This window comes from Suricata suricatta, chromosome 5 (assembly GCF_006229205.1).
Source record: "Suricata suricatta isolate VVHF042 chromosome 5, meerkat_22Aug2017_6uvM2_HiC, whole genome shotgun sequence".
In the NCBI taxonomy this organism is placed as follows: domain Eukaryota; kingdom Metazoa; phylum Chordata; class Mammalia; order Carnivora; family Herpestidae; genus Suricata; species Suricata suricatta.
The window spans coordinates 19,797,066-19,822,065 of NC_043704.1; the positions used below are offsets into that span (position 1 = coordinate 19,797,066).

Here is a 25,000-nt window from a genome sequence, read left to right on the forward strand (position 1 = left end):
ACACCTTATCTTACTCAGAGTTTGGAGCTTCTTGTAACACTGTGTAGCACTACCACACACCTTAGTGAAAAACAAGGTAATTCCCAAGGTTAGTGAAAAACAAAGGAATCAGGGAAAGTCCCACGGGTGCCCTTTTGGGAGTGCTTGCCAGCACACCGCCATGAGAGGACTGATGAGTGTAAATACTTAGCAGGTGGATCTCCTTGAGGTGGCATTTTATAAATACTCTTTATCATGGAGAGATGTGAGAACTGGGTCAGGTATAAATGGAGTGACAGATGCATCGGATAGCCTCAGAGAATCAACACAGTTTGGTAGAAGGCCAGCCAACTACAGGTATCTTGTAGAGATTTGTGACACCCGTCATTTTGTACCGAGTCAGTGAGTTCATTACTGTGCACAGCTGTTCCCATCATTTGTTTATATGGTCCAACCCGTATTTGGGGCTTAAGTGAAATTTCTGATAAGACGCTCATTCAGCCTTGCTTACCTGGATCTATATATCTCTAATAAAATACGATTACTATGTAATAAATATCAGGTCACTTATTGCCCTGATCAGAATTATTTCATGCCCGACAGGCTTTTTGATAACTACTTGCTAATATGTACAAGCGCATTATAAAATCTCCTTTTAATAAAAAGTACATATATCTGGGCCCCTGTGTGGCTTAGTCAGTTAAGTGTCTGACTTTAGCTCAGGTCATGATCTCACAGTTCAGTTCATGGGTTCGAGCCCTGCTTTGGGCTCTGTGCTGACAGCTCAGAGCCTAGAGCCTGCTTCGGATTCTGTGTCTCCCTCTCTCTCTGCACCTCCCCTGCTCACTCTCTGCCCCTCCCCTGCTCACTCTCTGTCTCTCTGCCCCTCTCTCTCTCTCTCTCTCTCTCTCTCTCTCTCTCTCTCTGTCTCAGGGATATATAAATACTTTTTAAAAATTACATCTATTGTTGCAAGAAACATACTTTTAAAAAATAATTGTTTTTCTATTATGTTGAGTTTTTGAAATTTTTCTTATAAGAGTTAAACACAAATGTGGCAACTTTATCTTCAACAGAATATGAGATGTTGTTCTAATAACTTAGGCTCACAAAGTTGCACCCTAAAATGATGTTTAGAATTGCAACAATAAATTAAGCAGAAAAGTGATTATTATAAATTGCATTGAAGCCGGCCATATTCATTATTAATATATGGAATGATTAGGCAGATTGGTCAACAATTATTGGAGATATTAAACAGAAGTATATGCAGTAGATTTTAATATTTCTTTCATTGTTTTATTTTATTCTTAGCATTAAACAAGTGATTATTACAAAGTCAGACTGCATTTGTCTTCTTATATTTGTCCTTTGTACTCTAAAATTTCAGGATACATAATTTTTAAATCATAGAAGAGAGATGTTTGTACTATGTGAGGAAATTAATTCTGCATATATTCTTGCAGCATATGGAGAAATTCTATATAATTTTTATCTGTTTCTTTGTATCAGAATATGCAATCCCTAGCTTTCCATAAAAACATCCTGTATGACCTGGGCTGCTCAGTTGGTTGAGTGTCCAACTCTTGATTTTGGCTCAGGTCATGATCCCAGGGTCCTGGGATCGAGCCCTGCATCATGCTTCATGCTAAGTGTGGAGTCTGCTTAAGATTTTTTTTCTCTCTGTCTCTCTCTCTCAAATAAATAAATAAATAAATAAATAAATAAATAAATAAATAAATAAAATCCTCTTTGATTATTCAAATGGTTGCTTTCTCAAAATTTGTAAAATTTAGGCCTTATACATTTCATACACTACTGGTTTACCTTAAACACTCCTGTAGTCTTGAGAATAATTAAACTTTTGTTATAAAAATGAAATAATAATAAAAAGCTTTACATTATTCTAGAAGTATTCTTTAGTGCTTTCTATAAAGCTACTTATCTGTTAAACTGTTGCTTTTGAAGAAGGCGTTGTAAAGTGGCGACTTTCCCCTCATCCCAGTTGCCACTTTAACAACTGCCTTCGTGCAGATTTTTAAGTGCAAATGTTCTTACTTTGGTTGTCACCAAAAAAGGTCACTTCTATTCAGTTCTGACCTCTATTCAGAGTCCATTATTTGTGGTTAAGCATTAGTTTTTCGACAGTGGATTGCATAATCATTTTATGTATAGTGTGTGCTTTGCTCCTACATTGTATTTATGTAAGAGCGACTTTTAGAAAATGGACCTCAGTGTTGCAGCCAGCCCAGATCTTGGCAAAGGCCGATCGCACACATGTATAAACCGGGCAGGGCTCGTTTTGAAGCACACAAGCTCATGTGCTTGTGCACCACCAGCATTTCAGTTGATTAAATGGTCTTTTGTCTTGAAGGGTTGGTAGAGCTGTTATAGAAGAGATTAAGCCTTCCGTGCCAGCGGAATTCAGCCAGATGAATATTAAGAAACCTATTTGCAGGGGTGCCTGGGTGGCTCAATGGGTTAAGCATTCAACTTTGACTGAGGTCATGATCTCACGGTCTGTGAGTCCGAGCCCCGCTTCAGGTGAACTCGAGCCCCACTCTGGGCTACGCATTCTCTCTCTCTCTCCCTCTTTCTCTGCAGCTTCTGGGTTTCTCTCTCCCTCGCTCTGCTCCTTACTCATGCACCATCTCTCTCTCTCTCAAAAATAAAAAAAAAAAAATAAGTAAATAAATAAATTAGTAAATAAAAATTTGAAAAAAATCCCCTATTTGTGATCTTAAAAATTTAAGAATTAGGGGCAGCTGACTGGTCCGGTCGGAAGAGTATGAAACTCTTATATCTCAGTATTGTAAATTCAAGTCCCGCATTGGCCGTGGAGCGTACTAAGAATTAACTAAAGAAAAATGTTTTTAAAGTTTAAGAATTAAATATGAAAAAACCAAAGATTCCCGTTCCTTAGATGTCCCTATAAGTTTGTGCCAATATTTCTATCTCACTTTAGACATCCTGAGAAAGGTCCCTGCTTCTATTATTCTGGACAAATTTTCCCCATTATGAAAATGTAAGATTTATTTTGAATAGAAACGAAGGTAGATTGGAATTCACATGGTTTTAAAATGTGAATCTGTTCACTTATTATTTCACATTTTGAAAAGAGAATGAAGATGGAGAAAAGCAAGCTGCAGTTTTAATTTTCAGATGAATTCTGTTTGGGGGTTACAGTAATGGTCTAAATTCTCTGCATTTAGTGGATGATACTGTAAATAATTTTCCACAGAGTCCCCTCTGAAATTCCTACTCTAGGAAGCTGATGTTCTTTCTAGTGCTGGCCGGAAGGAAAGTGATGGAAAATGCTAGCTTGGTGGTTGAGTAGCAATGCTGAAAATTGACGGGATTAGGAGATGCCTTTTCTCTCCCGCCCCGCTTGCTCTGGTGCAGGGCAGCTGGAATGATTCTTGTCAGCAGGTCAGATCCAGCTGGAGAGGGTGCCTTTGAGCGGTTCCAGAGCCACATTCTTACCCACATTCTTCCAGGCTCGCGTGTGGGTACTCCCAGAAACATTACTGATGTGACCTTAGATTATCACACACTATTATACCAACTCTGACCACATTATCTCATGTTATATGTGAGTACCATGGGGTTGGTGGCTATGCCTCATGATGTCCACATACACCTAGATCATGAAACTATTTGGGGCCATTCAGTGTCAGGAGTGCCGCCACCCCCGATAATGGCAGGAGAACCAACAAAACACCCCCCCAATGTGTCACTCTGTCCTTTACCATTTCAGACTGATGGGTCCAGACTCTTAAAACCAGAGACACCAGCAACAATTCTGGGCTCATCATGTAGTCCATTCTATTTACTTGGTTGACATATAAACGGATTTTGAGTCCTGAATGCTTTTTCTTGTAGATCAGGACTCTACAACTTTAGGTGTAACAAAGGGGTTTTCATAGCTATTTTGAATGAGGCAGAAGACAAATGAAATAAAAACATTTTACTTGTGGTGGAGGAAAATGACGAGATATTAAAATCTCACTTGAAGGGCGCCTGGGTGGCGCAGTCAGTTAAGTGTCTGACTTGGACTCAGGTCATGATCTCACTGTTCGTGAGTTCAAACCCTGCATCAAGCTCTTTGCTGACAGCTCAGAGCCTGAGGCCTGCTTTGGATTCTGTGTCTTCCTCTCTCTCTGCGTCTCCCCCGCTTACACTCTCTCCCTCTCTCTCAAAAATAAACATTAAAATAAATAAATCTCAGTTGAGTTGTAAACTGAGAGGTTTTGCCTTTATCAGAAGAAATTACTAGATTACATACAAAAGCAAATATCTAGCATAGATCATCTCCTTTGATCATCATTGTTTGATCCCATTACTTAAGTTTCACGCACCCAAAATCTTATCACTTGTATTTAGTACATAGGAGACACCATAGAAACAGATCTCCTGCCCCTGCATGGCTGTGATGTTCTGGCGTGTCCGTGGCAGACAAGTATAAGAAGGCACATTCTGGCACGCTTAGAGGTCTGAATGGGAGGATTGCTCTGAGTTATGAGCCATGATGAGTCTTGTTGCCAGTGCTCTTAGGGTCACGCCATGGCGTAGAGGCATCCTGTGCCTTTCATGATAGCAGTGGCCACTGGCAACTCCATTGCCAGCTTGAACCACAGCATAGGCTCAGAGGACACATTTCCTGGCAGTCTTGTTGGAATTAGTACAGCCTGAGGAAGAGGTTAATGATGAATACTATCATGTCTTAGAAACAAGAAAGAGATGTCACATGAACATGTACAGACTGGTAAGGGAAATGCAGAAGAGAGAGCCTGTAGGTATTTCTTACAACTGAGAGGGAGAGAAATTAAGGTTCATGAGTGGAGACAGCTAATGGCTGTGGTTTGCCAGGAACCCCACATCTGGGGCATGGGGCTCTTAGCTCTGTAGTCCAGAGCTGCTTTGCCAGTAACGCAGAGCTGATCAGACTCTTCCCCAGACCCAAAACTGCTTGCCCCTTGATAAGTATGACTACCAGTTCTTTAATTTGTAGGGGATAAATCAGATCGCCAAGTGGATGAGAAACGTGTGTGAATGGATTGGTAGATTTTCAACACACAGAAAGAGCTCTGTGCAGAATGCAAATTAAAAACACATCATGGCTTGGTGAGGATGGACTTTTAAAGCAGCAGTTGAATGAGAAGACCTTCGTGGTGGCTGACATTGAGCTTGATGCTCCCAGACAGATCTTTTGATCTGAAAACCATCAAGAGAGCCAGAATCTCCTTAGATACCTGTTACACCTGCATTTCTCCTGCACAGCGTTTGGCCTCCACCTTCTGAGCTCAGTGCTGACTGCCCTACCCTACTCTGTTGACATCATCATGATGGTGGTGACTTTTGGTTTTATCTGTCACCTCTTTGTCTCAGTTGGAAAGAGCATTTAAGTGGCATGTATAGGGAAGTTAAATAATAGATCTTTCACACAGACATATCGATCTTTATCTTTGAGTGAATGATTAGTCAGTCTGTTAAATATTCCTATGGAAGCTCTGAATTCTGCATGACATTTATCGTTTAGAAGGATGCTCTTCTTTGGTATGGTAGTAAAATTAATAAACAAGACATCTGTGCATGCCAAAGGCATTGGCAGGCTCTCTAGAAGCCTAGCGAGGGCAAAACTCAGAGGGAGAACTGTTTTACTTAAAAAATAAAATGGCATATACATGGGAGGTAAGGTTTCTATTCTGATCACAATAAGTTTACAAATGGAATCAGATAAGCTATGACACTTGGATCAATCAGGGATCATGAAGCTGATCTTGGGGAGGGTGACAAACTGTGCTTGCTGGTAAGATATATTTTCATGTAAGACCACCCAGAGTAAGTGTTAACGAATTAGAATTGATTGACTGTGTTTTGTCGTTCAGGACATTATTGTTCAAGGGATAGATTAATGAAAAATCAAAAATTATATTTAACTAGAGTTAATGTAATTGGCCGTAAGTCACATTTACAGATGTTTACATACGTTTTCAGATATGGTGAGTGGACAGGCTGTTTCTCTGAAAATTAGATCACATTCAAACCATGTCTGATGATTTTATACTTTAGAGTCAAGGCTGTTCTTAGCGAAGAAAAACAATCAGATGTTCTAGAAGGTAACGTTTTCTGCATCATAAGCAGACACAATCCTTTTACCTTCCAAGCAGACTGGAGGTTCCTTGAAAAGTTGGTTTCTTACCGTGAAGACGTGTTCCAATGTGCGGACACTCTGGGGTGTTTGATATTAATCTAAGAGCAGCTCCACGATGTGCTCTCGTCTGGCCGGAATCCGTTCATTCCACGGAGCCACTCATTAAACCAGATGAGAATGCACCGCTTTGTTTCAGAGGACATTCTAGACTCCCGGTTGGGGATTAAATTCCTCCGTGAATGTTTGGCAGATCACACCCCCCCCCCCCCCCCCCCCCCCCCCCCCCCGCATCATCCCAGCCCCAGTGACCCCCGGGGGAGGGGGGAGAGGAAGAGCAAACATGTACGTGCTCAGTGAGCTGGTGCCTTTTCATGCTAAATGTGGTTCCCCACGTCTCCTCTGATTAGAGGTGTGCTCTGAACAAGCCGAGACGGGGCCGTGCCGCGCAATGATCTCCCGCTGGTACTTTGATGCGACCGAAGGCAAGTGCGCCCCGTTCTTTTACGGCGGATGTGGCGGGAACCGAAACAACTTTGACACAGAGGAGTACTGCATGGCCGTGTGCGGCAGCGTCAGTAAGTGGACCGTCCCCAAGCCTGGCCACCTGTCGTCTCTCTCGCCACTGACTCTGCTCTTCGTAACAGATCGGGTTTTCCTGGTTCTCGGGACCGGCGCTGTCGCTACCACTAACCCCCGTTCTCTGTCCACTTCTCTAATTGCCCGGCGTCTCCTCCCTGTGTTCGAGCCCGAGCACGCATCTGCGTCTCTCTCTAATGGAGCATGGCCCTGGGTGTGTTCTTTCCCCAGCTGGGGTGCCTCCGCCTCACGGGGCTCTGGGGACTTCTCTTGAGCCCCTCCCCCTCTTGAAGCCACGCGGGACTCACTGTGTCGTCTTCTCGACTGTCTGTTCTGTGCAAATGGATCCTTCGTGTTTGTCTGTGCACATGCGTGTTCAAGTCTATGCATGGGCAGTACGTGTGCAAGTCAGGTTTCCCGCCGGAGGCCTGGCTGCTGGGGCTTCATCTGCACCTGCAAGGCGTGCTGTTGTGATGAGTACCTTTATGTTGTTCTGTGACATGTGACTTTTGCTTGAATTGAGCATACGCACGTCAAATGCCGGAAGACAGAAAGGCCCCAGGGGCCTCTGAGCCCAGTGGGCCCTGTGGACAGTTGCAATATCCATTTTTCATGTCACCTCTTAGAACTGGAAGAAAACTCACTTAACATTAGAAACCCTGAATGACAAAAAGACTTTTCAGGGAACAAAGGCTTTTCTCGTGAACTTTCAGCATTTCATAAAGCTGGGGGAGAAATACATGGAGTGGCAATGACTTAAATGTGACATGAAACTTTTTCCGCAGAGGTGATACTCGGGAGGGAGAGAGCCAGACATAGGGGCTTCTGTTCTTGTGAACAGACTCCCAAGTTGAAGTCCCAGTTTTATTTATTTACCTTTGTTCATGAGTAGGAGATTTGAGGTACTCAGGAGACGATGACTCAACTTGATAAATTAAAGATTAAACTCAGTAACTGTGCACTTTTTTTATTTTTTTAATGTTTATTTATTTTTGAGAGAGAGACAGAGACAGAGTGTGAGCAGGGGAGGGGAAGAGAGAGAGGGAGACAAGGACTCCAAGCAGGCTCCAGGCTCTGAGCTTTCAGGACAGAATCCAACACGGGGCTCCAACCCACGAACCTTGAGATCATGACCTGAGCTGAAGTTGGACACTTAACTGACTTAGCCACCCAGGAGCCCCATGCATTTCTTTTTTTAAGAGACTCCTGCCTTTTTTCTCTTGTTCCTACGAGGGTGACAGCCACCACTTCCTGCCCGGGATTCCTAGGGATTATATAAATTGTTTTCCACTATAATCATAGGCTTAAGCTAAACAACAAAAGGACCTGTGCCATTAAGACCTTCTATTGTAATGAAGCCCAGTATCTAAATGGAATCTGATGGAAAAGTTCCCACTGGTCCCCTGTGTGAGGGCGGACTCCATTTCTATCATGTGTGAGAACAGGTGTAGGAATTGGTAACCCCAAGGGCTTCTTTTCTGGCTGCCATTGGATGACTGTAGCTCCTGCTCAAGGACTCCTTTTTTCAGTTTCAAACAAAGAAGTTAATTAGGTCAGGTAACAGGGAACACAGTGGGGGGTTCTGTTGCCTGGAGCCTCTGGAACAAAGAACTTTTGTTACAGAGATTCTGTACTCCTTTAGCTGCTGAGGGAAATTTCTTGGCACATTTCCAAACTTGTTTCCTGTATTTCCCTGAAGTAGGTTTGCTTTTTGGAATATAAATTGTGTGTGTGTGTTGTGTGCGCACGCACATGCACGCACCCGCTTGTAATAAGAAAGAATTTTTTTTTAGTGAGGAATTTGCTTTCAGTGAGAAATTATCCCCCGACAAAACATGAGTCAAACGGACACCCATACCACACGGTCTCCATTGGATCAGTCTGCTCTGACTCTGGCTGAGAGCGAGCAATGGGTCCCCCAGGGCATTTGGAGTCTCTGGAGGTGCCCTGGATGGTACACCTTTTGCTGAAAGATTTGCAAAAGGCAGAGATTCCCAACAAAGGTGTAATGAATGAGCCAAGCAGTCCATATTTACTTCCAGGGTAAGGTTCTAGGATAGTGTATCAAGAAAACAAACGTGAGAGGCTGGAGGTCAGTCAGAAGGGTGGACAGATGTGAGAGGACAGTGAAGCCTCAACAGATGGCCCGAGATGAGAGCTGGAAACTGCCCAATGGATGAGGGGAAAGAGCGGATCCTTGGGACCTGGTGATGCTTGGCACTAAGGAGGGAGATGGGAGCAGGAAATCCTCAATCAGGTGCTTAGAAGTGATATTGGAGATAGAATACCCAGCACGCTGAGATATTATCATGAAATGTATCTTATATGTACGTTTACTTTGGTCCTGAGCTGGGGCCAAGCCTGAAGGTATTTGTGTAGTTCTGTTTAGTTTTTAATCCAATGTTTTTGTTCTGGTTTTTCCCTTTGTTCAGTGGAATCATGTAAGTTTCAACCATCATTCCCATGTTTCTATTTTTTTGTTTTTAGTTATGTTCTCTTATTTTCTCCATAGTGTCCCAAAGTTTACTCAAGACTACCCAGGAACCTCTTCCCCAAGATGCTGTTAAACGTATGTTGTCATTCCTGGAGGAGGGGTGGGGAGGAGAAAGTAGTACAGTGCATGGCAGTGGAACTCCAGCATCATCACTTTCTCTGCATGGTTCTGTGTGTCCTGAGCACCTGTCTTTCAATAGTGTTTATTTCCATTGCTTTGCTTGTAATTATGTCCAGTTTTGCCAGACAACTTCAGATCCCGGGCTATGAGATTGACCAAACTTCTATTTCTGATCAAAAATTTGTTTTCAGCCTTGTGTGGGTTCTGCTATGTTTTGTACATGTAACATTATCATGTTTTATTTGCCATCACTATTCTATTTCCAAACGCTGTCAAGATGCCACAGCTTAACAAGAGGCCATGAGTATAATTGACTCGTTTCCCAGAAAAATACATAATATGCATGCATTGTGCTGACTCCATAGACCAGTATGGATGCACAGGCTTCACTTATGTATTGTAAGGCAGATGTTAAGCCTTAGGAGGTGAAAGAATACCTTTAGATTTCCTAACCACCTCTTCTTCCACTCCCTGAATGCACCCTACCAGGGCAGAAGTGCCCGACTTCAAGTTTTATCATTAGGTTGTGGGAAAAGATGCTTCTAAAGAAATCATCAACCAACCTTAGAAGTCTGTGATTTGTGATTTATTTCACTTGGCGTATCTGACTCCCTTGGTTTTAAAATCCTAACACACAAGTACTTATATTTTTTATAATGTTTATTTTAGAGAGAGAGAAAGACAGTGCGTGAGTAGGGGAGGGACAGAGAGGGAGAGAGACACAGAATACAAAGCAGGGTTCAGGCTCTGAACTGTTAGCAGAGAACTCGACACGGGACTCAAACTTATGAGCCATGAGATCATGACCTGAGCTGAAGTCGGACAGTTAACTGACTGAGGCACCTAGTAGCCCCCACAAGTACTTATTTTAAAATGTGGATTATATCCATAAATACATTTATCCTTCATTAGGTTAGCGATGATACACACAAACACACAAATACATACATGCTATTGATGCTTGTAGTTGCTAGAAAAAGAGGCACAATTTCAGCTGTAGTTCAGATACAATGAAAATGAGCATATATTTATATTTTCCTAAAAAAAAAAACCTGGTCTCCAAATTGATGAAACCAATTACCTTTTTTTAAAAAAAGATAAATAATAATTGGAGAATTATGTAATTTACAAACAGTTTTATATTAGACCATTGAGGTTTTTTAATGGCCACCATGAAATTCATTCACTTTATACATAACTTTTGACAGATGTGAGAGTTTCACTACTATAGTCGACATATTTTCTGTGATTGTGACAAAGCATTTTTTTCCTAACACCATTGAAAGTATGACAAGTGAGTAGACACAGAGGACTGGAGAAAACTGGATATTACACTGTAGGATTGATAATACATTGGTCTTTCTGGCAGGTTGCAATTTACCCAGCGTTTTCACGGATCATTTATTTTTCTCAGGAACACTTTGTAGGCATTTTGCTCATTTCCTTTATACACACGAGAAAATGAAGCTGTGAGAGCCATCAAACGTGGCAGGACCAGCTCTGAAACCTAATGCTACTGTGGCTCTGCACTTACACTCCACACGGCCAAGTACTGGGTTCTGGTTTTTAGGTTAGAAAAATTAGTATTTGAAGTTCAAAGTGCATTTTAAGAATACAGATAACAGCAGAAAGAGGAAGAATATTAAAAATATTTTTTTCTAAATGCAGTGACTATAGCATGCATCAGTGAAATATCTTTTCCCTCTTTTATACAAATTATTTCATTTTTATCTCATGTTAGCCTACAGTTGTGCTTTTCCTTTTTTATTAATTAACAGAAATGAACATTACTTGATACGTTTATTTCCATGAACCATTTGCATCCTCAGATTTTCCAAACAGACGTTGAAAGTCTCTTGCAATTTTCTCTTTCCCAATAATTTTCTCCAGCTACTTATAGTGTATTTGGGATCATGACACCTTTCCGTGCTAGGAGGGGAAGGGATTTTGGCAGCTGCATTTTCTCATCTACCTGCAGAGACTCTTCATCACCGCGAGTGAAGGGTTCTGCAGCGCTGGAACAAACAGACTAGAGAAAACATATAATTTCTAGTTATTCATAGCCTGCGCAGCAATGCTTTCTTATTTATAGCAAAGTTACACATCTGAATCAAAGGACTCACGGTCGAGTGGAGGTCAAATGCAGATGGCAGGCGGTAGTTGGAGAAAGATGAGCAAGCCCATAGGATTTGGCAAGGCGGGCTCACACTTGGCTTCCTCACCAGTCTAGGCTTCACCGCAGAATCACTCTTTTCCCAACCAAAGTGGTTGGTTTGATGGGATTCTCAGTTTTAGTTGCTTCTAGCCAAATAATAAATATGAAAGGAGGTCAGGAAAGGTCCTTCATTAAACTGATGTCACACTGCACAGGTGGAGAAGATGTGTGATGATCTACATTACACATAGCATCATTTTCACCACCAAGCAGATTATGATCAGGTTAAGCCTTTGTCATAAAAACCAATTCTGAGCATTGCAATTTTTAAATAAAAATTTTTTAATTTTTTTTAATGTTTGTTTATTACTGAGACAGAGAGAAACAGAGCATGAGTGGGGGATAGGCGGAGACAGGGAGACACAGAATCTGAAGCAGGTTCCAGGCTGTGGGCTGTCAGCACAGAGCCCAACACAGGGTTCAACCCACCAGCTATGAGATCACTACCTGAGCCAAAGTCAGATGCTTAACTGAACCACCCAGGCACTCCCCCCCCCAAAAAAATTTTTTAACATTTATTTATTTTTGAGAGACAGAAAATGAGTATGGAAGTGGCAGAGAGAGAGAGAGGGAGACACAGAATCTGAAGGAGGCTCCAGGCTCTGAGCTGTCAGCACAGAGCCAGATGCGGGGCTTCAACCCACGAACCGTGAGATCATGACTTGAGCCAGAGTCAGCCACTTAACCGACTGAGCCACCCAGGCTCCCCTCTGAGCATTACAATTTTAAGGAACAGTGATTTTTTTTATTATTTTGTTGTTACTGTACATAAGACCCTAAACCACAGATAGAGATATGAGGCTAAGAGCTTTCATTTTACTCATAAATTTTTGGATTTGAATCCTTTAAAAAAAATCCTTTCCTGTTTGGTGAGACCTGAGTTGTTTCTGACATTAATTTTGTGTGTGCCCATTTGGGTTTAGAACAACGCAGAAGATTCACATCCATTCTGCCCAGTGCAATGTTTGCTAACAACAGTAAAAGTGCTATATAAATACCTATTGATTAGTTTCTGTTTCAAATATGAGAGAATAATTTTTTTTCTAGTGTTCTTCACATCACACTGCATCTCAAAAGGCAAACAGACTGACTCCTTAATGCCATTTGATGTCACACAGAGCATCGTGCCTATATTTAGCCAGCTGATTGCACCAAAGGGTCTGGCCAAAGAGAATGACAAACAACCCATCTTTTGCTCTTTTCCTGCAGTGAGTTGCAGCACAGACAATAAATAAACCTGTCTCCCAACCTTGACACTCCTGACGTTTGGAGCTAGATAATTGACTCTTGCAGATTCTGTCCTCTGTGTGGAGGACATTTATCAGGATCCCCAGCCTCTACCAACTGGATGCCAGTAACACTAGCCCAACTATGTTAACTTAAACTGTCTCCAGACTTTGCCAGATGGTGCCCAGAGGCAGGGAGGGGCAAAATCACCCCCAGTGGAGAGCCTCTGATCTAGACTAGTGAGCCCACAGCTGATGGAAAGACAGGACCAGGCTGGTGCAAACGGTCGCACTTTGCACGGACTCAGAGGGCCTGTTGCTGTATTGCAGGTCAGAAGCCTCCAGTTCTAAGGGCGCCTGGGTGGCTCAGTCGGTTAAGCGTCCAGATTCAGCTCAGGTCATGATCTCACGGTTTGTGGGTTCGAGCCCTGCGTCAGGCTCTATGCTGACAGCTCAGAGCCTGGAGCCCGCTTCGGATTCTGTGTTTCTCTCTCTCTCTCTGTGCCTCCCCCATCCATGCTCTGTTTCTCTCTGTCTCAGTAATAAATAAACATCTTTTTAAACTAAAAAAAAAAGAAGAAGCCTCCAATTCTCAATTGTCGTTTATGAAATTGAACTTGTTAGGCCAGTATCCCAGCTCTCTGTATGTACAAGTCAGGGCAGAAGTTGCTGTCGCTGCCCTGACTGTAGTCTTAGAGGTCTCATAGGGTTTCTGTTCCGACATGAGCATGCTGGGGAGACGGAAATAGACCGGCAAACCCCCGTCCGTCCCTCCTCCTCTGTGTGTTTCATCTTCGTTCCACAGAATCCCAGCATATGCTAGAGGACAGCCATCTGTCGTGATGCCGCATGGCCTGGCCACACAGATGACTTGTCGTGATCTCCTCGGAGTTGTGTCTGTGGCCTTTGGGCCTCTGCAAAGCCTAGATCTGGCCTCCTGCAGGATCCGGAAAGGAAAAAGATGATTTTTTTTTACTTACATCAAAATGGCCAAGATACCACAGAATAGACTAAGACACTGCCAGAGTGTTTAAAAATGATAAGGACAAAGGCGCCCGGGTGGCTCACTCGGTTGAGCGTCTGACTCTTGGTTTTTGCTCAGGTCTTGATCTCACAGTTCATGAGATTGAGCGCCGCTTCAGACTCTGCGCTGACAGTGCGGAGCCTGCTTGGGAGTCTCTTTCTCCCTCTCTCTGCCCCTTCACACACGTGTTCTCTATCTCTCTCTCACTTTCAAAATAGATAAATAAGCTCAAAGAAAATATAATGAGGACATTAAATCAGGCCACATCACCATCCCAAGTTCTAAAGCTGCTGCGGTGGCTCACAATTCGCAAACCACGTATAACTGACCATGGATGCAGCCTTTGAATGGAATGTGCCACCTTCACCCCAGATTTCTCGTATCCCGTCCCAACACCCAGGCATTCGGTATTTGGCCAGACTTGAACCATTGTTCTTAATCACACTGTACGTGTTCTTCTGATTGCAAAGTAGCAAATATTAGTTCCCATTCTTGAATACTCATGGAACTGTGATATGTTTCTAAAACTGTCAAGCATTATTAACAACAATTAAAGCCATTACAAGATGTGGGAATGCATTAAATTACACGTCACATCAGTGGCAGGAAAATCTATTAGATTAACACATAGAAGAAGCCACATCTTTGGTACTGAGAAATAATCAGAATAAAGAAAGGCTTTTTCCTACAAGCTATTAGAGGGAGAAATCCTAAGATTGACAAGAATTGATATGCTCAGCAAACCGGCACTTAAAAAAATAGCTCATCTACTCAAAACAATAAAATACCCGCTATATATGTATATATGCATTTATATATATATATATATATATACACACACACATATACATACATATACACATGCTCTATTCTCTAGCTATTTCCAAAGAAGACTAAGTAGATAGTTTAATGAAAGGTTTGGCAAATTTTTTCCCCAAAAGACCAGAGAGTCAACATTTTAGGTTTTGCAGGCCATATGGTCTTTGTTACGAGTACTCAACTTGGCAATGACAGCGTGAAAACAGCCACAGACAATAGGTAAACAAATAGATACAAGTGTGTTCCACTAACATTATTTACAAAGAGAGACTAGCATTCCCACCTCTGATTTAATAAAGCTGTTACTTCTGAGCTCAGGATGTGCTGGTGCTAAGCTGGGTATTTTGACGGACACCAGTAAGGTAAACCGAGTTCCCTGCTTCCAATAACTTGACAGTTTTATTGATGAGCTGAGAGCTCAGTGTGTGAGAGGATTAAATAACAATATAAAGTTAAAATATACAAGTGTGGAGAGAGTCTGTGTGGACGGCCAGAGGAAAATGAAATCGGTATTATCCTTAAGACCTCCGTAGGGGATAACGGCTCTATCGGCTTGTACTGCTACAGTTCCTCTGAAGGTAGATAATCTTGCAGATTTCGACTCTTCGAACTCATCAGTGGAGTGTTGAGTGACTGTGACAAGCCATCTCTTTATGATCCGCCATTAATGAAGTTGAGAACGGCTTCCGACACACAGACAAGAAACAATAACAGGAGGCTAAGGCCGTCTAGATGCGAGTTATTATGACTCTGGCCTCACATGTGGTTTTGACATGCAGACTCAAGGTTGCTCTCCAATTTTGTGGTGCGTTGTGCTAAATAAGATCCAGATATTAATAAAAATAACGCCAGCCCTCATGCCTCCACGCTCCTTGCACGGATCGGCAAGATTCCCACATCAGGACATGTCCATAGACATAGAAAAGAAATGTAGCTTGACTAGAGTAAACACCGCGGAGATTACATTTTTATTGCCTTCTGTCCGCACGAAGCAAAGCCGGCCAGCTCTGATCGCGCTGTCTGTAAAGCACGTGTGGAGCCAGGCCGTGCCAGGGAAGGGGCCTTTGTTCTGTTTTCTCTTTTTCGTTTTCAGAAGAGTCTGGAACGATATATTCGAGGGTCACGCAAGCTATTTTCACATCACACGCGGCCCCTCTCCCTTGGACCTGGTGGGTGTGATTAAATATTTGAGTTTAGAATGTGTTCGGGATTTTGGTCCTTTTGAAATGAGAGAAATGGACTTTTTTCCTTTCTTTTCATTAAAGTCAGGGTGGCATTCTGGACCCTCTGCCTTGTTTAGAGGTTAAATCTCCACATAAAATCTTTCTTTACAGGTTCAAGCGTCACCCGTATGGGAAGGACCCTTGGTGCCACCTCTCAGAGGACACACGGCCGTTTCTAGTCACTGTTGCCAGTTCTGTATAAAAGAGCATTTTCAGGGATAAAGCAGTGACTGGAATAGGTCTTTATTGACTTTCATCTTCTGTTGTCAGTGCTGTGGAGATAAATTGCCTTTCTCCTGATGAAAGGAGACTAACCGAATTTTCTTGTTAGAATCTAACATTGATATATCGACCAAATGCCATTCACGGGCCTCTGTTTGGGGCCTCTGTTCTGCCTCGTGGCTTATAGGCTGTCAGAGCTGTTAATGTTTGAAGGTGGGGACATTCCTCCTTTTACATCCTGAGCACTTCTTGACTCTAGAACTGTGTATGGGGCCCCTATGGGGCCCCTGAGTGGCTCAGTCGGTTAAGTGTCCCACTTCAGCTCAGGTCATGATCTCAGGGTTGGTGGGTTCGAGCCCCACGTCAGGCTCTGTGCTGACAGCTAGTTCAGAGCCTAGAGCCTGCTTCAGATTCTGTGTCTCCCTCTCTCTGCCCCTCCCCTGCTTGCACTCAGTTTCTTTCCCTCTCTCTCAAAAATAAACAAACATTAAAAAAATTTTTTTAATTATGTGTCTCCTAGAGACTGAGAAGGCAAATAAATATCAACATGATGGGGACAGTCCTTCACGATGCCTCCAGTGTTTTGACTACATTCTCACTACTTTTGTTATGAAATGGAGTAGTGATTGTACAGTCGGAACGAAAATGAGCTAAAAATGTAGCATAAACTTTGATTTATTAAGCTGAGTTTGATCATGTCCCTGATACAGAGGTTCTTCCAAATGGGCAAGGGCAGGGACTTCTACCATATTCTGAAGATTAAACCAGTTTTCACTTTCTTTGGAAGTGACTTTCCTAAAAATTGCAACATTTTCTCAGGAGAAATGCTGGCATGGAATTGTCACATTGGCATCATGTCCCCGGCGACGGTGGTGTATTTTGCTACAGGAACACTGGGTGTAGCACCAAGGTTCATTAATAAACAGAAAGCAAATGTGTGCGCCCAACTCTACCCACAAAAAACAAACAAACAAACAACAAAAGCTCTCTGACGGTACCTGGAGAGCTTACAAGGTGAAGTGAGAATATTGTGACACACTGATACAAAAATTTTTTTTAATGTTTTATTTGTGTTTGAGAGAGAAAAAGACATCTTGAGCAGGGGAGGGACTGAGAGAGAGAGGGAGACACAGAATCTGAAGCAGGCTCCAGGCTCTGAGCTAGCTGTCACCACAGAGCCTGATGCGGGGCTCGAACCCACGAACTGCGAGATCATGACCTGAGCCGAAGCCAAACGCTCAACCACTGAGCCACCCAGGCACCCCCAAAATTATTAAAACGGAAATGAACCCTCACACTTCACATATGAAAAGAATTTCTCCCTGAGTATCTGGTTACCTGTGGTGCAGGCGGTGAAAGAACCCAATCTGATTCGTCTGATGTCTGGGAGGAGGGATGGAAAGCCTTCCAGGAGAACTCCTCACCGCCTCCTCCTGCTGCTTTTCCAGCCCACCCTCATTTTATCTTTTACCCTTGAAAGCCTCCTTCCTCTGCTTTTCCCTCAGCAGAGACGGAGTGCCCCTTTTAAAGCATCCTATGACATCTTTCCTCTCCTCAAAACAGCTCCCACTGGCTCCTCACCGTCCTCGTCCTCCCCGTGAGCTGCAGGCCTTGCCTGATGTGGCCCTCATTTCCTGTCTGCCTCTCTCTGCTCTCTCCCTGGCCATACCGACCTTGCTTGTCCTGGAATTTTCCAGGCACACTCCCCTCTCCGGGCCTTTGCGCTGGTTTCTGCATCTGCCTGCTCGGTTCTTGCTATGTTCTTGCAGCCACTAACAGGGAAGTGGGACTTTGGCACCTTGTCTGAACACCACCTCAGTTAGACCCGGCCTGGCAGCCTACGTCCTGCTATGGTCTCTCGGCACCCCCCAGCTCCCTCCCCTGCGCCCCCTGATTCTCACCTGCCCTGTTCTAGTTTTCTTTTTCTCCATAATGCAAATCACATTCTAACAACGTGTCTTATATTTGTCTTTGGGGGGGGGGCGGGGTTCTCACCCTCTGATTCAATCCCACAAGGACAGGCCCTTTGTTGTCTTTACTGGTTTCTCCTGGTGTCTCACAATAGTGGAGAGGGGGAATGTTTGTTAAACAGAAGAAGGAATAAAGGAACAAACGGGCACACTCAAGGCGGCTCCATCTACATCTGAGCTGCTGTCTCAGCTTTTCAGAAACCTTTGACCTCCCGAGTAGCAAAAAAGCAAGGATATTGAAAGCATTAGTCATGCAGAATGGACTGAATTTTTGGAAGCAGAACGTTCACCTTGAGGCAGTAATGTGCTGTGAATTAGAACTGCTTTTCTGTAATTTTTTTTTAATTTGGTATTCCATTTAGACACCCATTCTTAGTATGAGAAGGTTCATATTTTACAAGGCTGTTGTGAAACTAAGAAAATCAAGATGAAGATCATCTGACCATTTAAAAGCTTTTCTGTAATTTTTTTTTAATTTGGTATTCCTTTTAGACACCCATTCTTAGTATGAGAAGGTTCATATTTTACAAGGCTGTTGTGAAACTAAGAAAATCAAGATGAAGATCATCTGACCATTTAAAAGCCCATGCATATGACAGTGCCATATGCTGCTAACGATTTGACAGCTTAGAGATCAAAACCCAGAGCTAAAGGTGTTTAACCTTGAATCGGAAGTCTAGTTTTCCATGGAAGGGGAATACACCCAGCCAGCTTGCTTGCCAAAGGCGTGGATGAGCACGTCTGAGCGGGGACCCAAGGCTAAACCGTCATCCAGGTTCACACTGTGCGTGATCTTTCGTCTGACCTCAGTCTCATAACCCTACTTCTGCTGAACGTTGCTTGGAGGTCATTTACTAGGTAGTTTTCAGGGTAGGAACAGCTTTTTGATAGAAACTAGGTCTACAAATAACGGAGCGATGTGTATTTTTTACCAGTTCATGTCGTTCACTAACAAAAGTCAGTGCTTTCCAGTGCCCCGGATGTATCAGTAGGATTAACCCTCTTCTGCTCTATTAACTTTATGAGTCTTTTCATAGTTTACCTATTCTCAAATTCAGAGATATTTGTGTGTCAGGGATATGCGGAGTTACGTTAAATGCACAATAACGAGGTAATTTTGCTTCTCCACACGTACTTTTTTAAAAATTTTTTTAATGTTTATTTAATTTTTTAAGTGAGAGAGACAGAGTGTGACAGGAAAGGAGCAGAGAGACAGGGAGACACAGAATGAGAAGCAGGCTCCAGGCACAGAGCCCAAGGTGGGGCTCGAACTCACAAACGGCAAGATCATGACCTGAACTGAAGTTGGACGCTTAACCGACTAAGCCACCCAGGCGCCCCTCTCCCCATGTATTAAATGGGGACACCTGGAAAGCACCTAGCGTGGTGAAGGGAAATGAATTCGGGCTATTATTATTTGGCCACCTTGGAAATCTAAGCCTGAAGCACAATTTTAAAGGAGACTCAGATCTCTGGACAGGACGTGCCCCTGTGTGTTAGCTTAAAGAAACACAACAAAGGTAAACGTCCTAAGCCCAGTTTACTTCTACTTTCTTCCTTGTTAAAATGACCTCTGTTTTGGGACACCTGGGTGGCTCAGTCAGTTAAGCATCTAACTCTTGATTTCAACTCAGGTCATGATCTCCCAGTTTCATGAGATCAAGCCCCACATCAGGCTCTGTGCTGACAGCGTGGAGCCTGCTTGGGATTCTCTCCCCCTACCCCTCTCTCTCTGCCCCTTCTCCACTCACGCTGTTTCTGTCTCTTTCAAAAAATAAATAAATTGGGGCACCTGAGTGGCTCAGTTGGTTAAGCGTCCAACTTCGGCTCAGGCCATGATCCCGCAGCTTGTGAGTTCAAGCCCCACGTCGAGCCCTGTACTCACCGCTCAGAACCTGTAGCCTGCTTCGGATTCTGTGTCTCCTTCTCTTTCCCTGCCCCACCCCACTCTCACTCTGTGTGTGTGTGTGTGTCTCTCTCAAGAATAAGCAAACATCAGAAAAATTTAATAATAAGCTTAAAAAAAGTTAATGACCTATGTTTTAAGTGACTTGTGCTATACAGCTTCCTTGAACCATTCTTTCCCAAAGGAAACACCTTTCTGAAAGGGTAGGGGCGAAGGGCACAGGGTTCCTGCCCCTGCCACTGCCCGCTGCCCTCATTACCCTGTGACTGGCCTACTGTGGACTTTATCACAAACTAGCAACTGTTCCTGGCGTGAGCATGTCTTTAGGATATGGGAATATTAGAGAAATAGAAGCCGAGCTCTCTGTACAAACCCCTCCTTAAAAATGGTCTTCCCTTCCCCCCTACCAGCTGCAGGGTAGTGATAATGAAATATTAAATTCATTTTCAGATACCAAGATGTACCATCATTCTTCTGTCTGACTGGACAGTGATCTGGTTTGCTCATTGGTATGAACACAGGAAAATTTCACTCAAACTAATTGAGATGGAGGGTTAGTATGAATGGCTAAAATATTTGATTTGAAGATTAAAAGAGAGCCTGCTTCCTTTAAAGTCCTCAACTAAAGGAAATACCAAGAGCTGCTTACAAGGATTTACTCAAAGAGAAATACTGGATTAAGTGGAATGCATCAATAATACAGTATTTGTATTTATTTCCATGTGCCTAAAAAGAAGGTTTAACACTTGAAATATTCTTAATCCTATTAAATATACCTCGAATGCTCATTTCTTTATTTTTCTTTTATTCTTAATATTGCAAGGCTACACTTTCACATAGGCTATAATGAGATTATACTGACTCGGATTTTAGTGTTTATCTCCTTTCCATAAAACAGTAGATAGTACTTGCAAATCGTAAGACTTGGAGAAAAACCATAAAATTTGCCAACCATAAAGGATGGAGAACTTCCCCTACCGATGAGGTGACTTTTATAATTCCAGTTTTCAAAGGGGAGGCCGTGTTGTGGTTCTGACACTTAACAACCCGGCAGCTATTTTGATCTGAGAAAATAGCCCCAAACGTTTATACATTTTCATGTGTTCAAAATGTAGAATACAGTTCGCCTAATTTTGTCATTCTGCCAGATTGTACTGTGCCAAAAAGGACTTTAACTCGTTCTCATTTAAGCTGTACCAGTGTAAGGATGAAGAAATGATTAAAACCACGGGAAACATTCAACATGCAAAACGTCACTTCCATTTCAAGTAGGGAAAACGACGAAGTTAAATATACTTGCACATTGATTTGCTTGAGTTTATGCTGAAAAATACTTGCCTTTGATTTCCTTTTTTTTAAAAAAAGATTTTAAATTGAAAATGATTTCTCAGTGTTAAAAATTAAGGACTCATTTTCAGTAATTTGTGGGCCTTTTATGTGGGTTATACCAAAGATCTTCTAGAAAAATACATGCTGCTTTTCCTGTGTGTGGAATAAAGTAGCTCAGTTTTTCTGTGGTTTGCATAAGCTCTACAGTTTGAATTACGCCTGATGCCAAGGAGGAGAGAGAGGGTACTGATCTGAAGGACCCCATGTGCGCTCTGGGCGCAGGCTGTGCAACACACATGGGGTGGCACTTCCCTGGGTCACAGCCAGTCGAAGAAAGCCTAACATCAAGCTGTGCCTAATTCCGAAGTGCATGTTGGTTTCCCCATTTGTTGCTGAAACACGTTCTCGCTCATCTATCATACAGAAGATGGGGACAGATGCTTTCTAATATGTGTGTTCTGTGCCAGTCCCCACCCTATTGATTCAGAATCTCCTGGTGATGGCCGAAGAGTAAACACAAAGTGTTCTGCAAAATAATTCCAGGAATATGCCCCACTTCCTTCCTTCCACCGGAAAGCAGCCATCTGTATATTACAGACACCAAAACTGTCCTAATTAAAAAGTAATAATAATAATAATTCTTAAACCTCGATTAAAGAAAAAGGGAAGAAATCTGGACAAATATTTTCTCTTTAAAATTAAAGATATTACTTAATTATGTAATGAAAAAAGCTTTCTGGTTTTGGTTCAAATCTTGAAGCCTTTAGGTTGTGAAGATTCCAGGTACTTTTTCTCAAAGCATTTGTTAAAGACATTTATCATATAATTTAGTTTCCAAATGATTTAGTCATAAATACTTCTCATTTAAGCTCTCTTTGGGATATTATATCTCAAATATAGTAGTCAATAATTAGATAAAAATCAGTGAAGAATAATACTTAGAACATGGGTGATATTTCACTAATCTTATGAATAAAACACGAGTTGATTTGACCTGAAAACATAGTGAAAACACTAAATTTCACTGTTTTGGTTGAACATACTGTTTTCTTTAAATCAGAATCTTTTTTTTTCTTTCTTTTTTTAAAATTATTTTTTAACGTTTATTTTTGAGAGAGACAGAGCACGAGTAGGGCAGGGACAGAGAGAGAGAGAGAGAGAGGGAGACACAGAATCCAAAGCAGGCTCCAGGCTCTGAGCTAGCTATCAGCACAGAGCCCAGTGCAGAGCTTGAACCCACAAACCGTGAGATCCAGCCAAAGTCAGACGCCCAACTGACTGAGCCCCCCAGGCGCCCCTCTTTTCTTTTCTTTGAGTATGCTCACAAATGCTCTGAATTTTCACTAACCATTACTAATCTTTTGGAAAACTGCTTGTATAGGCATTACAATTCACTCGGCTCATGAGTTAAAATAGTTTTGTTTTATAATACTCTTCAATTTTATGGATATTTGTGTTTCCACATACTTGAGCAGTATATGTTGCAACCCAGTAATATTGCTTAGCAGTTTTAGTTGAAATCAGAATAGAAATCATTTTCTTTTTGACAGCTCTAATGAATTGGTTGGCTCTTGTCAAATTCTGCGAAGGCAGAAAGGTCCTTTTGCGATTTCAGAAATGCGTTGATTGATGTTTACGGGGCTTGGGGTAGCATTTCAAACACTGTCACGAAAGATGGCTTCGAAATCAAGCCATCTGGAAATACCGTACAATTTACCTTTTTACTCTATGGTGCCGTTAATTCTGCAATAGACTTTGAGACTTCTTCAGTTTCTGCAGGAATCCTAGGATGTGATATTGATGATATATCTTACTGTCAAGATTACAGAAGTTAATTGAGCAACGCATCGGGCTTTCGGACGAAATGCATTAACTGATTTCGCTCTGTGCATGCCTGTTTTGCAGAGAAATTTAAATATAACACTACACTCGCAAAAGGGACTGTTTATAGATTTTCCTTCACCCTATCCTTGAAGGGGGTGACGCCTTTTTACTGTGCTGTGACGTATCTCATGGTGTTCCCTTAAGCAGCATTAACTTCTTGTTTGTGCTTCTCTCTACTAAAGTCTTTGTTCTGGAGTAAACGGGAAAAAATGGCTTTCTTTGAAATGATTGGATACCGTTTCTCTGCTCAAACTTCCTTCTTTCTACCTTATAGTTCCTACAACAGCAGCCAGCACACCTGATGCCGTCGACAAGTACCTCGAGACCCCCGGAGATGAGAATGAACATGCCCATTTCCAGAAAGCCAAAGAGAGGCTGGAGGCCAAGCACCGCGAGAGAATGTCCCAGGTGGTGTGACTTTCCCATCGTTTAGTCTGTGATAGGCCCAGGAGTGGGAGCGCTCTTTAATTTTATCCAGATCTTTAAAGGCATAAAGTCTTAGTTTTAAATGTTTGCTCTACTGGTACCAGTTTGCGGTTTTTAGAATCTTCTCTGGGCATGCCACCTAGGAGAGATCCATTTACACTAAGTGTAGCAGGATTGTGTAAGCACAAATTCAGTTATGTCTACAACATTCTCTCTGGTTTCATTACCCACTTATATATAGCCCCCTAACTATGGTGTTGGAAGGTAAAATCCCTCAAAAGATCTGCAGTAAAGATGAGTATTTTTTTATTAGATGCCAAATTACTATAACTTTGAACCCAACATGTCTTACAAAGCTAATTCATAGGACCACAGGAGCTTAAAAGCAAAGTGAACCGTAGCGATCATGTCCTTTTGTTTCATAAATGATGGATAATGCAATAGTGGTTCAAGAGTGTGGCTTCTCACGCAACAGCCAAGCAATGTAAGTAACGCAGGAGACGGGCATTTGGAACCGGAGCCGTTCTTGCTCCTGGTACAGTGCTCTGTTCACTACACTGTGCGGCAAAGCCTGGTGTTTTTTGTTTGTTTGGATTTTTTTTAGCAGATTCTTTATGAAACAGAAACTGTTCAAAACTGATTTACATATAATAATATCAATTTGTGATATTATTGTGTGACCTCCCCCTCCTAGAGTTGTGTACTATACCAGGTACTAGATGTTGTATTTATTAGAGATAGATAATATTAATTTTAGCCCGTGCTCAACTTCATCCATTCATTCATTCATGTATTCGACAAATATGTATCGGAACTTAGTTGCCAATCACTGTCCAACTTGTATCCACAATTTAGAGTGAATGTGAAAAAGCATAGGAAAAGTCAGAGTTAAGGAACCATAAGTTAGTAACATGAGAAAAGCTCTCAGGTTAAAGTCAACCATTCCTTTCTTTGGTGTTAACATTCTGTCATAAATATCAGAAGGTATTACTAATTTTTGTAATATTGAGCACAAACACTTACAAGTTTTCATAATAGACGTTAAATAGGATTGATGAAATAGCCTGCCATATATTTTCTAAGATCACAGTAAATCTTTAGTAGACTGTATCAATCATGGTATTTTGACATCTGGGGCCTTACTAATTCTAGGAAGACCTCCCCCTCCTGGAGTTAGCCAGGTCCTAGAGGTGGCAAACGACTAGGCTTCGGGCACACCTCCCATCGTCACACCAACCACTTCAAAGCCCATACCCCCCTAGTTACCTTCTTCATCAGGCCCTTGCACTCTGACCCACTGTCTACCGCCTCACCCCAAGGCTGGGTACCAGACATCTAGGAACAGCCCCTATGCCCCAGAACCTACCACAGTTGTTCAAACAATTGGAAACCAGTCCTTCTCAAGGAAACCAGACCCCTGGTTGCATTTGCCC

The 25,000-nt window shown here is 42.3% G+C and overlaps 1 protein-coding gene and 2 long non-coding RNA genes across 9 annotated transcripts in view; 1 reads left to right on the plus strand and 2 right to left on the minus strand.

Annotated features, from left to right (window-relative positions):
- LOC115291586 overlaps positions 1–6,082 on the minus strand; it is a 13,808-nt gene extending 7,726 nt beyond the window's left edge. The window contains exon 1 of the long non-coding RNA XR_003908544.1: positions 5,969–6,082. This is a non-coding gene — a long non-coding RNA (uncharacterized LOC115291586). The remainder of the gene's footprint in view (positions 1–5,968) is intronic.
- Positions 1–7,153, minus strand: part of LOC115291587 — a 32,763-nt gene extending 25,610 nt beyond the window's left edge. Inside the window, exon 1 of one of the 2 annotated variants that reach the window (XR_003908545.1) lies at positions 7,018–7,153. This is a non-coding gene — a long non-coding RNA (uncharacterized LOC115291587). Of the gene's footprint in view, positions 1–6,181; positions 6,311–7,017 lie in introns of those variants that run through there. The other variant, XR_003908546.1, reaches the window with a different exon arrangement.
- APP (amyloid beta precursor protein) overlaps positions 1–25,000 on the plus strand; it is a 205,210-nt gene that overhangs the window by 91,462 nt on the left and 88,748 nt on the right. For 2 of the 6 annotated variants that reach the window (XM_029939098.1, XM_029939099.1), the window contains exons 6-8: positions 6,541–6,708; positions 9,222–9,278; positions 23,416–23,549. In XM_029939098.1, coding sequence (XP_029794958.1) covers positions 6,541–6,708; positions 9,222–9,278; positions 23,416–23,549 — 359 coding nt within the window. The remainder of the gene's footprint in view (positions 1–6,540; positions 6,709–9,221; positions 9,279–23,415; positions 23,550–25,000) is intronic. The other 4 variants (XM_029939100.1, XM_029939102.1, XM_029939101.1 and 1 more) reach the window with 2 other exon arrangements.